General features: G+C 35.7%; 1 protein-coding gene across 1 annotated transcript; it reads left to right on the top strand.

Annotated features, from left to right (window-relative positions):
- Positions 1–14108: 14108 nt before the first annotated feature.
- Positions 14109–17761, top strand: LOC132602834 (intracellular ribonuclease LX-like). The gene is made up of 3 exons (XM_060315619.1): positions 14109–14434; positions 16036–16529; positions 17527–17761. The coding sequence occupies exons 1-3, from the start codon at positions 14168–14170 to the stop codon at positions 17621–17623; spliced, it is 858 nt and encodes a 285-aa protein (XP_060171602.1). The 5' UTR covers positions 14109–14167; the 3' UTR covers positions 17624–17761.
- Positions 17762–18505: the final 744 nt, after the last annotated feature.

The following is an 18505-nucleotide window of genomic DNA, read 5'->3' as shown; positions in this document are numbered from 1 at the left end:
GTGAGTTCACGACCCCAAGTGACACTAAGGCATACTTTATGTGCATGTTTGAGGAGTAACTGTGCCTAAATATTGATTATTTGCTCTAATTAATTAAACTTTAGGAGGGAGGGAATGACTAACGTTTCTATGACAGGTATGGATTTGCATTGGAGCACAACAAATGACGAAGATCAAGGACATCACAAACTGGAGCTAGAAGTTAGACATAGGAAACTATATTTACTTTACTCAGATTAGGAAACACTTTATGTTGTATACATTTGATATGTAATAAATATTACATTACTTTTGTACTTTATTTTGGGAAATAGAATTTGTTTAATTAATCAAAAGCAATGGGATGACGTATTATGGCACACTTCACCCTTCAAACAAACGTTAGGCCTACCTCTGGCACAAAGAGGTCACATGCATATTAGGACACGTTATTGTTTGATATACCCATGTACATTTGTTTGACAACTTGTTTGACTTTATTTGATGAATTATTTGCTATATGACTTACCTGACTTTACGTGATCATGACTTTACCTAGACTGACATCATTTGCACTTTATGTTTCTTTTTATTTTACCCCCGAAGAGTTGATTCGTGTTGACACTCGAGTTGGCCGACCATCCTTACCTCACAAGGTCAAAGACGTCATCGTTACCTCGGCGTAGTTGGGCTGTTCAGGGAAAGGAAATCATTATGTCTGATCCAGCCGCACCTATTTCCACTAGTTTGGAAAACATCATAATCTCTAGTGATCCCCCCGAGACTTCCGAACATAGAACCACTATTCAACATGACGAGCATATCGCCCGCCTGACTCAAGAGATTGAAGACCTACGTGGCGAACTAAATCGGGTTAGGGACTGACCAATTTATCCGTTACACTCCAAAGCCCACCTCCTGAACCCAGAACTGTCGCACCAAACCCACCTCGTTTTCCATCACTTGAATCTTCAGTTCCTGAACATTTTCCTCCACAAAATAATGCACCTACCAACAACAACTTTCCTCCAATCACCCTCGCAAATCCACCAATTTTGTCATATGTCTATACTCCTCCACAAAGTCAACCACCCACCTACACTACCTATACTCCTCCACAAAGTCAACCACCCACCTACACTACCTATGCTACTCCAAATCCACCACCCGTCAATCCACAAAATCAACTGCTAGCTCACACTCCTTATATTCCTCTATCCACCAACATTAATCCACCACCTGCAACTACTCCTCTAAACCTGCCAAACCAACTACCTACAAATACCACCTACAACACACCACCTCCAGTCCAAAACACTCCCACTGTCCAAACTTATCCAACCTAGCATATACAAGGGGCACATTTTGCCACTCCTAATGCGCAATATGTTCCTCCGGTATATGCAGCGGAAACACAAGCCTTCACCAACCCAGTAACGGTCAGGTTCCAACCCGAGGTAGATCAATACAAGGAAATGGAAAAGGAGGCAAAAGCAAAGACAGATGATATGTTGTTAAAAGAAATTTACAGTCTCAAAGAAGCAATGAGAAACCTCCAAGTTTCTAGGGGGAGCAAAAGTGTAGAATATGAGGATCTGTGTGTCCAGCCTGATGTTGATTTACCTGTGGGCTACAAGCCGCCGAAATTTGATACATTTAATGGAACAGGCGATCCCCATACACACTTAAGGGCTTATTGCGACAAACTGGTTGGAGTAGGTAGAGACCAGAATATCAGGATGAAGTTATTCATAAGAAGCTTATCTGGTGAAGCCCTTACTTGGTATACACAACAAGAAGTCCGTAAATGGTGCGTTTGGAGTGACATGGCCCAAGACTTTACGGATCGATTCAGTTTCAACACCGACATCACACCGGACAGGGTCTACATGACCAAGTTAACTAAGAAGTTAACTGAAACGTTCCGTGAGTATGCATTGCGCTGGAGGTCAGAAGCAGCCAGGGTTCAACCCCCGATGAATGACAGAGAAATGACTGCTACTTTCATTGAATGCAAGGCTGGCATATTTTATGAGAAAATGATAGGTATGATGGGACAGAAATTCACAGAAGTTGTCCGAATGGGAGAAGCCCTAGAAGAAGGCATTAAATCAGGAAAAATTCAGGATCTTACTGCTTTGCAAGCAGTAAACAAGGCTATTCAGTCTGGTTCCATCAGCGGGACCAAAAAGAAGAAAGAAAATGTAGTTGCAGTCATGAACATCCAAGTGCATAAGCCGAGGCAAGCCATTACATACTTTAACCATCCACAACAACCTTTCTACCTTTACCCTTACACTGAACCCTACCAAACTCCACTATCTCCTTACCCTGTCTACAACGCTCAAGCAAACTGCTACCAACCCCGAGCACCTCCACATCAAAACCCGCGTCCATATCAATCCGTTCAATCTCCCACTTACCAAAATCGACCACATACCACACCTAAAGCCCGTCCTAACCCTGACATCAAAAACACCCGCAATTACACTCGGTTCGCTGAACCCTTGGCTCGATTGTTCGAAAGACTGAAAGCTGCAGGCGTGATACAGCCGATTGAAGGGAAAATTCCCGATCCTATTCCAAGATTGTTTGATGGCTCCAAACGTTGTGCATACCATTCTGGAGTTGCTGGGCACGACACTGAGGATTGCTATAGGCTTAAAAACAAAATCGAAGCCTTGATTAAGGAAGGAGCGATCCAGATCACTGGAGCTAGGCCCAATGTGGACAACAACTCTTTGCCTACTCACGAAAACGCCAACGTGAACATGTAACTGTCGAGGAAGATAGGGATTCGAAAGAAACCATCATGTCATCGACTTTTGTTGCTCCCATGGGAACAATCCAAAAACAAGCACCAATGGAGATTACTTCTACAACTACTCGCGACATCGAGACACCGACCATCCGGGGAGCCGAACCAGGAGAAACTTTGAAGAATTGGACTTGTACTCCGTCCCTGGTTCGCCGGGAGTCTTGGTAGATTTGAACATGTAGTGAACTGTTTTTGAGATAGCACGATTTTAAAATTGAGGCTTAAATCGGGCCCCAAAACTTTTGTTGCTTGCCTCATATTTTGGAAGCTTAAATTGCAAAAACTATGAATGCATTTTTGATTTTCCTTAACTGTCTATTATTTGTTATTTTCTACTTTATTTATCAAATCTGCCAACTCTATGATTGTGACATAAAATGAACGAATGAATAAAAAACATCTCGAGAGAATAATAAAAGAAATTAGAGGAAAGGACAAGATTCCCCTCGGAAAATTTAAAACAGCCAATAGATAACGACACAAACATGAAAGCTATTAGTCAAGAAGAAATCGAAGGACGACATTAGGTTAGACAGCCTAGTTTGCAACCTTTCCTTTAATACCTGTACGAACTACGCTGACCTGATTCCTTCGGCGGGATACGTAGGCAGCCCACATAGGGTTCGGTTGCATTATAACAGAAAATCCAAAAAATCCTTATACAAGGAGAAATTCACATGGCCTGATTCCCTTGGCGGGATTCGCAGACTTTCGACATACGGGTCAGTCATATTTAGGTAGAAGTCCAGCAAACCTTTTACCATTTACATAACAGAACTACGCTGACCTGATTCCCTTGGTGGGATACGTAGGCAATCCACATCGGGTTCGGTCCCTTTATCAAAATATTTCAAACCATTTCATGTACCTTACGAACTACGTTCTGACCTGATTCCCTTGGAGGGATACGTAGGCAACCTATATAAGGTTTGGTCACACCACAGCATAAGTTTAGTACACCCTTCAAGGCCAAAACTGGGGCATATTTTGAAAGACTAGACAAGAGAAGAGTTGGACATCGATAGGATTAAGGCTACCAGGCAGGAAATAGCATAGACAAATGACTTTTCAATCGTTTCAGAAGTGTCACAATCTGAAGTTGGCAGAAATATTTTACAATTTACATACATATATTTACATATATCTTTCCTTACATACATATATTTACATATATCTTTCCTTGCATACATTTATTTACATACATTTATTTACATATATATCTTTCTTTATACACATATACTTACGTATATATCTTTCCTTATACATATACTTACATACATATCTTTCAAATGAAACATTTTCTTTCAATTGTTTCACTACTGTTCATCAACCGAGGCTTGAACGGAGATCACAAGATCCAAACAAACAAGACGAATGGAGCGCCAACAACGTCAAGCTTCGAGTCAACACGAATCAACTTTCCCCCTCCCAAACTAAGAATTTTTCTTTGAGTGCAGGAATTAAAAGCCGCAAGATCAACAGTCAAGTCTATCAATCATGGCCGAAAAGCATCATTTGGCTCATTATGGCCTCGCCTCAAAAGCCAAACGACTTTATTTCCAACTTTATCTTTAATTTTATTTTTTATCACAATAACTTTATGACTTTATTAACAAATATACCTGTTTTGTAGGTTGTCGAGATGGAAGGTGAATTAAATCAGGATTACGTGTCAATTAATTTGGCCTGTCACGATATCATCAGAATCATCAGCCAAACGGCTACTCTATCACTTTACTCCATACTTTATCAATTATTTTATCATTTACTTTACCTACTTTAACCACTTTACCCTGAACTTTACAGGAATCAACATTAAGTCTCCGAAGACAACTGGGGCATCATTCGGCTGTACAGCCTCATATGCATAAGCCAGACGGCTACACTATGACTTTACTCTCTACTTTATCATTCACTTTACCAACTTTAACGACTTTACCCTGAACTTTATAGGAATTATCATTAAGCCTCCGAAGACAACCGGAGACATCATCCACTTTACGACTTTACCCCGGACTTTACGGGAATCTGCATCAAAGCCTCCGAAGACAAGCGGAGACATCATCCTACTTTACGACTTTACCCCGGACTTTATGGGAATTTTCAGCAAATCCCCGAAGACAACCGGAGATATCATATCATCGAGTCCCGAAAACAACCGGAGATATCACATGTCTACACAGCCTCACCTGCATAAGCCAAACGGCTTAACACTTACTTTACTCTTTACTTTATCCTCCACTTTACCTACTTTAACGACTTTACCTTAAATTCCGCAAACATCATTTATCATCGAGTCCCGAAAGACAGCCGGAGGCCTTATTACTATCATATACAACTGGAGATATTATTACATCCTCGGCATACACATCACATATTTATTCAAGTCCCTGAAGATAACCAGAGACAACATTTAGCCGCACTACCTCATTATAAGCCACACGGCTTCATCCTCACTCTCACACTCATATTTATTATCATTTTTACATTCTTTATAAGTTTTACATTTTAAACTTTATCCCAGACTTTATTACTGATTTTGACATGAATTTCAGCTTTGACAAAAAATACAATCCACATACAGAGACACATCACAACGTGGAACATTATCTTACGCAGTGAACTGGGGCAAATATACTGAAGAGGAATATCAAACTCACAAGCAAAGGTCACAGTAGATACGCGCTACAGTAAAGATATATATATATATATATATATATCTTTGTCTTAGAAATTTGGATTTATTTATTACAAAAATTGGACCACTTATATATACCACGATATATAGTTTTCTCTAGAGTTATCGTAACAATATGATATATTGCAATTATCGAACATGTTTTATATATGGATGCTTTTTCCTTTGGTCAATTTCAATTATTGATAGAACTTTTGAAATAAAGGACCAACTATTGAAACATGTTTTATATATGGATGCTTTTTCCTTTGGTCAATTTCAATTATTGATAGAACTTTTGAAATAAAGGACAACCTATTGAAATAAGTTACATTGCATAGATAGATGATTTTAAAATGTATTATATTATACATTGAATCTCTTTGATACTTTTCACGTGTTTACTTCTATGCGATTATCTTAATTATGACATGATGGGCATTGAGAATGAATTATGAGAAGCACCTAATATGAATGAGTTTAGTTTGTTATCAATATGAGTTAAGGATGACGATGTGTGAGATGGTTCACTCGGTAAAAGTAATTAAGCTCACTAAATGTAAACCTATCAAGTGGGCCGGGCCGGGCCTGTCCCGGGGTCGGGCATGGGGAGAGAAAGGGGTGTCCGGCCCAGCCCCTACCCGGATAGGGGGTACACCGCGGGCTAACAGGGCCGGATCGGGTTTTAGTTTTTTTTTTTTTTAAAATTCTAATACTAAAATAGACATTTACATCTAATGATAAATTTGCTAAACTAAAAATTAAAAAAAATTAAAAATTAGTCGTTGCCAATTTTTCTTCTACTGAAGTGATGGAATTTCTACTATATTAGAAGAGTGAGTTTGGTCTTCAACCACCCACTCTTCTAACATAGTGAATTAAAATAATAAAAAAAATTAAGATGGGGTACACGTTAAAGAACTAGGAGAGAATTGGAAAAAAAGGGTTGGTCGTCGTCAACCACTCACTCTTCTAATATAGTGAATTAAAATAATAAAAAAATTCTACTATATTAGAAGAGTGGGTTTGATCATCAACCACCCACTCTTCTAATATAGTGAATTAAAATAATTTTAAAAAAAAATTAAGGTGGGGTTCACGTTAAAGAACTAGGAGAGAATTGGAAAAAAAGGGTTGGTCGTCAACCACCCACTCTTCTAATATAGTGAATTAAAATAATAAATAAAAAAATTAAGGTGGGGTTCACGTTAAAGAATTAGGAGACAATTGGAAAAAAGGGTTTGGTCGTCAACCACCCACTCTTCTTAATATAGTGAATTAAAATAATTTTAAAAAAATTAAGGTGGGGTCCACGTTAACGAATTAGGAGACAATTGGAAAAAAAATTAAGGTGGGATCCACATGAAGAAATAGGAGACCATTGCAGAAAAAAATAATTAAGGTGGGGTCCACGTGAAGAAGTAGGAGACAAATACAAAAACAAAAAAAAAATTAAATAATGATAATAAGTTCAGAAAATGGTAAAGGTACGCTTAGAGAAAAATTAAAGAAAAGAAATTCAGGAAAAAAGAAATAGCGATTTAAATTGAACACAAAAAATGCTAAAGAAGTCATAAAACCAAAAGATTTAAAACTTATACCTTTGGGTAAGGATAAAAATGCACTAATTTTAGACACATATGTCTCACACAAATAATGAGGAATAACATCAAGACAAAATATAAACGGTCAAGAAACGTATACACATATTTTCTTAAAATGATGAAGTTGGTCTATGCTTAAAAATTTAAAATTACAATAGATGCTAACACATGAAAGCGTTTTTCAATGTTGTTGAGTAGAAAGAGATGATGCATGAAACTCGGTAGGAGAAGTTGTATTTCAAATGTTTCAATTGGAGAACCAAATCAGGAAAGTCATATATGGGAGAAGCGGACTAAGTAAAATAATTTATTGATATTTTCAATTAATTGAATAATAATACTTTCTATTAAAAAATTCCATAATTATATTACTAAAAGGTACTCTGTATGTCCTAATTTATGTGACATAATTTGACTAGGCACGAAGTTTAAAAAAGAAAAGAAAGATCTTTGAAACTTGTGATCTAAAATAAGTCATAGATATTTGTGTGGATTTAAATCATTTCATTAAAGGTAAAAAAAAAATTTCAAGTTAAATGATTTCTAAACATAAAAATATATTATTTTTATTTGGACATGCTTAAAAGAAAAGTGTGATACTATTTTATGTGTTGGGCCCGTGCTAGCACGGACTTCCATCATCTAGTTAGACAAAGATACAAGATACACTAGTTAATATTCATATACTCGGCATTAACTATTGAGAACGATTAATATTTGTCAAGCAAGCTATTGTCAAGCAAGCTAGTGTGCAGAAGATGTAAATTAGGTACAACTATTCTATCTAAAAAATATATTAAACCAAATATCCTTTGAATCTCAACCTTGCTATATTTAAGTAATGTCTCACAACGAGAGCATTAGTTTATTAGTGAAAACTGTCTCAAAATTTAGAAACAAAATAATTTCTCCCTCCACGATTCGATCAATGTTATATGTGTAATAAGTTTTTTTTTTTCTGCTGATGTTAATTGATTTGCCAACAATGTATGATGGCAAAGCCAATCAACTAGCCTTGGTGGAGCCATTTCAATCTAGAGTCATGCTCAAAATCTCCATACAACGTTAGTATTACTTTTAAAAAATATAGAGCCCGTTTGGATTGACTTATAAGTTGCTTATAAGTTGTTTTTAGCTTTTTTGAGTATTTGGCTGGCCAGCTTAAAGTCATTTTGTGCTTAAAATAAGCTCAAAAAAATAATTGGGCCGATTTGACTTAGCTTATCTAATGCAGCTTATAAGCTGAAAACAACTTATAAGCCAAAAAAAATAAGTTAGACTATCCCAACTTTTTTTTTAGCTTATAAGCTGCAAACAGCTTATAGGCTTATAAGCTCATCCAAACAGGCTCATAGTCCAGCTTCCAACAAGTCTCCAAACAACGTTATTACTTTCTAAAAATGTAGTCCAGCTTCCAACAGGTCGCACTGCGCTTCAAATGGTAATATTACAAATCTATATGCTCTGTCTAATAGTTGATAACTTTAGCTTCTTCTTTTTTTTTTCTTTTTTTTTTTAAATTGAAGTGGGTCGCGCCGGTGCCCTGGTGGGCCATCACCCAGGCTGTCCACCTTGTCCGGCCTAGCCCCCTAATAAATCCCGCCTAGCCCAGCCCCTTACCCCATTTAGCCAGGTTCGTGCTGAGCCTATGGTGGGCCGGGTTTAGTAGGCTAGGTTCGGGCCGGCTTAACTAAATGTTAATCACAATGCCTTAGGGCCCAACTAGCTAGTTAATTTGCCCGTCATATATAGAGCATGACTCAATAATTCATCGCGATTTGAGTGATCAAAATTCTCCTCATCAAACAGTAAAAAATAATCATTTCAATCAAACTTTTTGATGTTAGCCGCACATCCCAGAAGCAGGGGCAGAGCTAGAGATCAACTTTTTTATGTATATAGCAGATCATGAATCTCCTTTGTGAAAATTCTGCCACTGTCACTAAATCAGATGTTGACATTAATTATCTTATAAATAAAGATAAATAAGATGGATTATGTTATATCCCGTGTTTTCACACATTCGGAAAAATTTGATAAATATTGGATTCTTGAGATATAAGGTCAAATTTGATATTTTGTTGAACATACGAGTTATGCATGAAAGAATAGAGTCATGAAAGTGTGGGACAAGGCTAAGGGCAATTTTGGAATTTTGGAAATTAGTTTCGGGAATTACAAAATACGATCCATAAGCTATTGGGCTCAAAAAAATTGAATTGAAAGTGAGGCCCAAAAAGGGGTGCAAGGCCGGCCACTCTAGGCCTTGATCCAAGCCCATATTAGTTGGTCATGTGCTTGGTCATGTGACCAAGCACTTCAACTACTTATATCATAGAAGACTAAAGAACTAGAAAATAAGAACAACAAAACAAAAATAGAAGAGAGAGCAAGGGTGATTTCGGGTTTGACCATAGAATTTCACCCACCAAAATCTTGCTTCAAAAATTCAATTCTTGTTGTTTTCCTACTAAGTCAAGGTTCCTTTGCATCTTGGTATAGTTGGTTTGGAGTGGGAAGCATTAGATTCCTCAAAGTGAACACAAGTTCAAGTGAAGAAGACTTGAAGAAAAGGTAAGAATTTCTACCTTTTTATGGTGTTATGAAGTTTTGATTGTGTTGTAGTATATAGAAATGTGTTGATTGTATGGAAAAATGGAGGTTTGCAATGTGGGTTTGGTATATGGCTTGTAGCCGTGTGTATATACATGTTGTATAGCCAAAAATGTATAGAATTCATGTTGTATTCTAGTTGTGAATGTGATGGAATTTATGTTGAGAATGAAAGTGGAATAAATTTGATTGAATGGATAAAAATAGCATATGGCCGTGTGGTGTATTTGGCTTGGGAATGAAATGGATTAAGTTTGTTTAGAGTATTGGAGTGTTGTTGTAATGCTTGATATGTGAATGAAGTTAGAATGATATAAGTTTGTATTGAATTGGAATGTAAACACTTATGTCGTTTTAGTACGATTTTCCGACATTAAGGAAATGAAGTCGTTTGGTTGTGAATTATGATGATCATTGATGAATTTGGAAGTTGGAAACTTGTTATGAAATTGTATGCCAAAGATTTGATGTTTTGCATAAGTTAAGACTTTGGCGGGAAGTTGTATATTATGTATATCGAGTGTATATCTTAAGGAAAATGAAATGAAATGTCTCTAAATCTATATTGTGATGATCTTGAGTGATAATGGATGTGAAATTATTGATATTAGTTGAAAGTTTGGGTTGAATTGAAGATTATGTCAACTTGTGGGAAAAATGACTAGTTGAAGGATATTTGTGTTTTTAATGTTCATTGTTGATATTGATGTTGTTGTTTGGGTTGTTGTTGATGAATTATAGCCGAGTTGAATTCTCGGGGTGCTATATGTATAGGGGAAGTGTTGCCGAAATTTCGGTAGCCAAATATGCATTAAGTTGGAACTTTGGTATTCATAGCTTACAATTGGTAAACTTGACCAATTGCAGTTTTTTGACGAAACGGGAAGTGAGTTTGGAAAGGCTTAAGGAGCGTGAAAGGTATGTAAAGCAAACCCAATTCTTCCCTTGGCATGCCCCTAGTGTGTTAGGGTCGGATCCGGGCCTCGAAGGACCTCTTGGCCCTCGGAATCCGCAAGACAAAATTTCAGTTTTTCCTTCAGTAGAATTGAACCATTTTGATACGCTTTTTCTGAAATTATGCAATTTTGCTCTAAATGATTCAGAAAGTCATAGAATGTCTGTATAACCTTTTTAGGTGATACTATATGCTTAGAGGGCACAATTTGAGCCCGCCGTCTTGTTTGTCCCAAGGCGGGCCCGCTATTTACGGTTTTGCCCCTAATATGCTAAAGCTTCCTTTTTAAGCGATTTTTGAAAGAAATGTTTTAATTACCCTACTAATCGCTTAACGAATATTATTTTAAATATTCTGTTAAATATTATAAATTATTTTGACACTCAGAATGACTTCGGGAAAGTTATACTTCTGTAATTTATTATGATTCCGTCCGACTCCATTTGATTTGTTTGTCTTTGCTACGCTTCATCGAGTCTTTGAAAACACTTATGATATTTTTAAATTGCATTAGTCTCTCACTACTCCATTCGTGGATGTCCCAATGTTTCCCACACTGAGCCCGGGCCAGGATATGTTGTCAAGCGTAATTCTCTGCATTGTTCGCCGCGTCCCGATGTGAGGGGGCAGGTATACGCGTACATGGGTCTGTGGAGTATGATGTGTCATGTCCGCCTATTCTGATCTGATCTGTTATGGCCATTTTGATATGACATTATATGATACGGGGCCACGCCCCTTTTTCTGATTCCTCTGTATAGTGGCACCAGCGTCGGGAGGGTGGCCACATTCTGTCTGCCGAGTCCCGTGGCAGGGACCGGATATGATATGATATGATATGACATATGTTTCTGTACGCATTCTGTCTGTTTTGGAAATATGCATTTGACACTCTGGATTCTGTACTCATTTTCTGTAACCATTATGATTTGACTTCTGTGATTCCGCTTTACATATTTCGTACTGACCCCCTTTCTTCGGGGGCTGCGTTTTCATGCCGCGCAGGTACAGACGACAGGTTTGCTGATCCACACGTTTAGGATCCCATTTCTGCTATTTTGGGGCGCTCCCTTCTTCAGAGCCCATCTTTTGGTACAGTCTGTCACTGCTATCTGGATATGTACTTTGTTCTGGGTATGACGGGGCCCTGTCCCGTCTTATGATTATGATATGTTCTGTAGAGGTCTGTGGATACATCTGTGTGGGTTATGTACATATGTTTGGGATGTTTTGTTTTATGATAGCCTTATCGGCTTCTGTGTGCCAAGTCTGCTCTTCTGCTAAATTCTGTAGCATCCACTAATGTTATTACTATATTATTATTCTGATAATATGCTAATTTGGGTATCGGGTACGTATAGGTGCCCAGCCCGGGCACTGGTCGCGGCCCACGGGGTTGGGTCGTGACAGATTAGATGCTCTTTGGTATTTTAAATTTTGCACAAAGTATGAAACATGCATGCACTTAAACAAATATCAAAAGATAAATATGTGGATTAGATGCTCTTTGTTATTTCAAACTTGTTGAAGGTATAAAACATGCACTTAAAAACAAATTTCAGAAGATAAATAAGATGGATTAGATGCTCTTTGGTATTTCAAACTTGTAGAAGGTATAAATCATCATGAACTTAAAAACAAATTCCAGAAGATAAACAAGATGGATTACATGCTCTTTAATTGGTATTTCAAACATGCAAATGGTGTAAATCATGCACTTGTAAACAATTCTCACAAGTATATTGAAATGTGTCCAATACGACACCGTTTAAGACAAATTAAAACGGTGGTTAATTACATATATACCGTATTGCATACGTGGTCCTAGAAGAGGTACAAAATTCAATAATTGAGATTTTTTTATTCTATTTGGTATCAAAAAAGCATCTAAACAATGTTTTTGTTATGTTTAAGGGGAAATTATTGTAACATATATAATTAGAAGAACAGGTGGATGTTTCGAGTCCAAATTCACTATGAAAAACTATTTTCACGTGCTTTATTTATAAAATTCTATATTTTTTATATCCTTTCAAGTTTCAAGGCTCCCTTTTCTTTACTTAAAAAAGCATCTAAATAATGTATTCCCCGTCCCAATTTATGTGGCATCTTTCTGATTTCGAGATTCAAATAAATTTTTCTTTGACCGTAACTTCTCAATATATCTTTTAAATATTTTTTATTATCAATTATTGAGACTTATAATAATTTTTACGTAGTTTCTAAATATGTAAATTTTGTTTCAAAAAAATTAAAATTTCTATGTCCGAATTCACGGTCAAAATTAAACAGTTGACTTTCGAAATCCGAATTGTGCCTCATAGATTGAAATAGAGTAAGTATTTATTTTGTTCAACGAGAATTCATTAGAACAGATAGGTCATTCAAGTTTAATTCACTATCTATGAAGAAGTATTTTCACGTAATTGATTAAAAAAGAAATTCAAATTAATACATAAAGTTAAGTATATAAAATTGTGCTCTAGAGTTTCAAGCAACAAAAAATATGTATTGTATAATCCCAAGCACATTGAGGTCGGCTCTATGAATCCACGTAGATCATGCCGCTCATATATAACCTGTTGTAACCAGTTAAGCACACTAATGCTCTCCACGATTTTTTTTTGTTTTTGGTGTTAAGCACGGAAATTTCAAATAGCTTAATTCTGTAAAGCGTACATGTCTTTTTATACCATTTGGTTAAAATGAGACCTATGATAAAATAACTGGTAATTGTCCATTGTAATCCTAATTTGGTAATTATTCAAAACATTGTAATTTATCTCTACTATAACAATAACTACTATACGCATCAATCCCGTGCAAATTGTGATAGACTTTATCACACTACAAAAGAAAAATAGGAATTAGCTATCGTCACTAAATAGCCTGTAATTAACATGATTTTTATTATTCGTCACTAATCCGTAAATAGAATTAACTGCAGATTTTTGAAATTTAGTGGCACGGGTAGTCCGTTGCTAATTTTTATATTTTTTTCTAGTGTCAATCCTCGTAAATCAACGTCAAATTTAACCTGCTATAACTAGCTAGCCAATCTCGATATCATCGTGTATAAGTTAAATTCTACTTCAAATGAGAATTTACTAGTATTTATTCATGAAAGAAAAATCAAACCTACACGTGAAGACTTGAATATATAATTGAATATATAAAATATGTTCACAATTGATTCTGGCAGCTCGGTGGACAAAGTATCTCGCGTTAGTCCCAAGAGGTGTGATGTACACAACTTACTCTAATGCAATCATTAATGGCTGCTTCCACTGCTCGAACCCGTGATCTATATATAGGTCACAAAGACAACTTTACCGTTGCATCAAGGCTCCAACTAAAATTAGACGGGCCAATAACTTTCAAATATTAAACGGTTAGGAGGGGAGGGGGGGGGGGGGGGGGGGGGAAGAGAAGAGAAAACCCCTATAAGTATTCTTTATAAAGCTCCCTCCATTGCTTCAATCAACTCAACCAATGAATCAATCTCCACACACACACACAACATGAAGAAACTTCCTTTCTTTCTTCTTCTCATTTTGCTACTTGTAATTAATTCTGTTGACTCCCAAACTCCAGCACTCTGGAGGTATGTGCTCCAATGGCCACCGACTTACTGTATGGAACTGAATTCTGGGCAAGGAACAACATGGGGCAGGTGCCAAGAACCAATTCCTCAACGTGAATTCACACTCCATGGCCTTTGGCCAGCAGATGCAGACGGAAAAATCATCACATGCCCCGACAAACCAGATCCAAATTGGAATCAACTGGTACAGTTAGACCTCTCTATGACAAATGTCATGATCTATAATGACATTCACTTGGTCAAGTTTTATGTGGAATCTATTTTTTTATGTTTTGTTATATTATATGTTTATGACAACAATTCTCTATAGCAATCAAAAAATAAACGGACAAAGAACACCGTTATGTATATATATACACACATATATATACACAGAGACCCACACATCTTGCACTCACGAAATAATTTTAAGTTTTACACACTGATGATATAAGAGAATATTTACATAATTTGGTCATGCGTAAGATAGTCTCATGCTACTAAAAAGGGGAGATTTGATAGTCTCATACTACTAAAAAGGGGAGATTTAAATTTCCGACAGATGTTTCCTAAAAAATCAGTCACAATCCGTTGAAAACGTCATGGACGAATCAAATTCCGATGAACTTCCAACCGTAAATTATAAACTAGTAAATGGATAACTAACTTGTAAATTATATCACAGGTTAAGTAATTAACAGTGTAACATAACAACAACAACAACAATATACCCGGTATAATTCACCAGGTGGGGTCTGGGGAAATAGTGTAACATATTCAGTATTATTATTTTTATCGAGGTACCAATTGATTAATATTATAGAAAGTTACATGTACTATCTTATATATGATCAGATTATATAAATATTTTTTTTATAATGAAACAAGGAAAAGAGAGTGAGAAAGAAAGAATATTTAGATAGACCAGGAAGAGGTGGAAGAATGGGTTGTTTGCATAACGTTCCATTCCTAATCTTAGAGTAAAAAAGTTTCTAAGAATGTATTTCTGAGGTCTATTCTTATACTAAATTAAGGTATATGTATTAACAGAGTAAAAATATATTTGTACTTTAATAGTGTAGCTTTAATATGTAATAGTAGGTCAATTATCATTTTTATCTGACCCCCTTTTAAAGGCTAATTATAAAGATTTTGATGCAGTTATCTAATTAGGTGACCTGATCGTGCACATATTTATTTTATCACACTCTGTTGTTTCGACCGATTGAAAATACACTTGAAATATTTAGGCCACCACTTAGACAACACACATTCAGATTTAAGTCATATACACTAACAATACTACAAAAGTACTTTTTACATTAAAAGTACAATTTCAACATGTGAGAGTAGGTACGTCAGTTAACTATTATCATCATATCATTGTTTAATGCTCTATCATAATCAATCATTGTTTAATCTTCATTTTATAAAAATAACTATATGCTACCTATTAATGATCCTTTATTTTTTATTAATGATCCGATCGTGTAAATATATGTATTTTCTATGGCGCTGCAGTCTTGGCCAATCAAAAATGCACTTGAAACACTTAGGTCACCACTTAGACAGTTATACACACTCTTATACAAATTTAAGTCATATACACGAACAGCGCAAAAGTAGTACTATATTTACATTAACAATACAATTTCTAAGATGTGATATGTAGTATGTAGGCTACTGCTAGTTACCGTTATTATCAGATCATCGTTTAATGCTCATTATAAAGATATTGACATGCAGTACTTACCTATTAAGTGATCTGATTGTCTAAATATATGTATTTTTTTTATGACACTGCAGTTTCGACCAATTGAAGATAAACTTGTAAAATTCTGGCCACAACTTAGAGAAAACTCGAACAGTAGGGACTTATGGAAGCACGAGTGGAGATCTCATGGAGTGTGTGGGGGAATAACACCACAAGTATACTTCAACAGAGCAATAGGGATCAACAACATGTTTGAAAAGGGCAACTTGTTCAATTACTTGGCAACAAGTGGGATTATTGCATGTGATAGCTTGGCTTTTAGTAGAACAGAAATTATTGATGCTGTCCGTAAGGTGTTTGTCGAAAGCCCTCCTCCTTCTCCTCCTCCTGCCCTTGATGTTTACCTCACATGTATTCCAATTAATGATAAAAAAAAAAGTCATTTTTACTTGAGAGAGGTTACCTTGTGCATTAATCTGGCTGGCACTGCATTCATTTCATGTCCTAAAAAAGGTGCTCCGAGTAGTCAAGAATTCAGCTGTTCTGGTGGAGCTAAGATTATGCTACCTCATCCAAAAGCTCAACCGTAAGAATTTAATTCTGTAAAAATACTTACTCGCATTCGATATTTAATTAGCCAGTTTCCAACTGATTCTGTCGGAAAATTTCACGAGTTAAAGAATGCTAATTTCCGATGCAATCCGTCAGAAATTTGGCTCGTCGATAATATTTCTGACGGACTTCTCGTCGGAAATCTATTAGCGTCGAGCCATAATCTGACGGGGTATCCATTAGAAATTAACGTTTTTTATTATTCATACATGAACATTATAATTACTTAACTATGATTAAGTGATACCTATTAGATCTCCTATTTAATATTAAATAAGAAGTAACTACTCCCTCTGTCCCAAAAAGATTGCCCTCCTTCCTTTTTAGTCTGTCCCAAAAAGATTGTCCTCTTTTCTTTTTTAGAGATAATTTACAGCCACACAAATATCTAAGACTTCTTTTGGACCACACATTTCAAAAGTCTTCTTTTATTTCTTAAACTTTGGGTCAAATCAAAACTGGACAACCTTTTTGGGACGGAGGGAGTATATGTTAAGGTTAAATTGTTTGATTTGATATGACACCGAATACAAATATATACAACGACAACAACATACCAAGTGTAATCCCATAGGTGGAATCAGAGGCGGATCCAGGATTTAAATTTTATGGGTTCAATCTATAGATTTTTAGCATTGAACCCGTTATATTTTTAAAATTAGGAGTTCATATCTACTATTTATTGAAATTTTAATATTTTTTTACACATAAATTTAGGTTCCGCGTCCAAAGTTTGGGGTTCAGTTGAACCCCAACCTTATACGCTACATACGTCTCTGGGTGGGATCTGGGGAAGGTAGGATGTACGTAGACTTTACCCCTATCTTTGTGGGGTAGAGAGGCTGTTTCCAATAGCAAATATATATTTACCAATTTAACTAATTAAATATTAGAGTTTAATTCTACATATACACTGACTCTGTTATTTTATCTATATTATCATTGATTTACATTTATAAATTTCTTTGTAGGTCGGCTCCACCACCACCGAGGCTATATCAGGAAAATATAGACGGGACAGATCCTACGTTTGAACAATCATGGGCTGAATATATATTCAACGGCTGAGATTAATGTTTGGCTTAGAATAAATAAAAAAAGAGAATGGAATATTTTGTAGTGGATGATGTATAAGCATAATGCGCCCTCATAGAGTGAAAATAAGTTACTACCTTGAATAAAAGTTCTATTCTATTCTCTCTTTAACACTGATTTGCAACATAATCAAATCAAATTTTAGCACAATATTTATGTTTGTCATCTTCCGCAATTGAGTCAATCACGTTTCTTAGAATTCGATAATAAATAGTTTTGACTAGCAAAAACGAATATATGTTTTGTTGTAACATCTATTGATGTACCTTAGGCTACACCGAATCCTTTAAATTAAAATAAAAATGATGCGCAGGAACCACTTTCTGACCTAAATCTGCCTTCGGGGATGAGTTACGTAGATGGCGATTACAATAAATTGCGTCAAACATTTTCAAACTATATCTTAAGTTTTACAAATATATAAATTAGTAATACAAGATAAATATCAAAATTTGCTCTGTATTATCCGAAATTGAATAATTTTGTCATTCGTTAAACACTTGTTCTAGTCTTATTTTCGCCATTAGAAACATTTTCCCCTTGTCATTAATAAAGTCCCAATGTAAAATAGGTGAACTTCACTTATCTTTTTTTTTTTTTTCTTTTTCGTTTTTGAAAAAAAGGTCCATATCTGTTAAATGTTTGACTATGATATAAAATTACCCTCAATGAGAGGCCCAAGGCAAAAAATGCTACTTCTTCTCTAACATCAGGGTAAGATTAAACTAAAATTTGATGAAAGATAAAATTACTTGATTTCTGTTATTAATATAAGAACAAATTTTACCATTTTGCCTTAATATATTAAACGAGTTGGATGAAAAATTCTATTTTATTTTGAGAACTATAACATAA

The sequence above is a fragment of the Lycium barbarum genome, chromosome 7, assembly GCF_019175385.1.
Source record: "Lycium barbarum isolate Lr01 chromosome 7, ASM1917538v2, whole genome shotgun sequence".
Classification (NCBI taxonomy): Eukaryota; Viridiplantae; Streptophyta; class Magnoliopsida; order Solanales; family Solanaceae; genus Lycium; species Lycium barbarum.
The sequence above is the reverse complement of the archived record's forward strand: the minus strand, read 5'-3'. Positions and strand labels throughout refer to the sequence as shown.

Coding starts and splice junctions, on each gene's coding strand:
- LOC132602834 (XM_060315619.1), top strand. CDS start 14,168: ATGAAGAAACTTCCTTTCTTTCTTCTTCTCATTTTGCTACTTGTAATT. Junction 14,435..16,035: donor ATCCAAATTGGAATCAACTG/GTACAGTTAGAC, acceptor ATGACACTGCAG/TTTCGACCAATTGAAGATAA. Junction 16,530..17,526: donor CCTCATCCAAAAGCTCAACC/GTAAGAATTTAA, acceptor ATTTCTTTGTAG/GTCGGCTCCACCACCACCGA.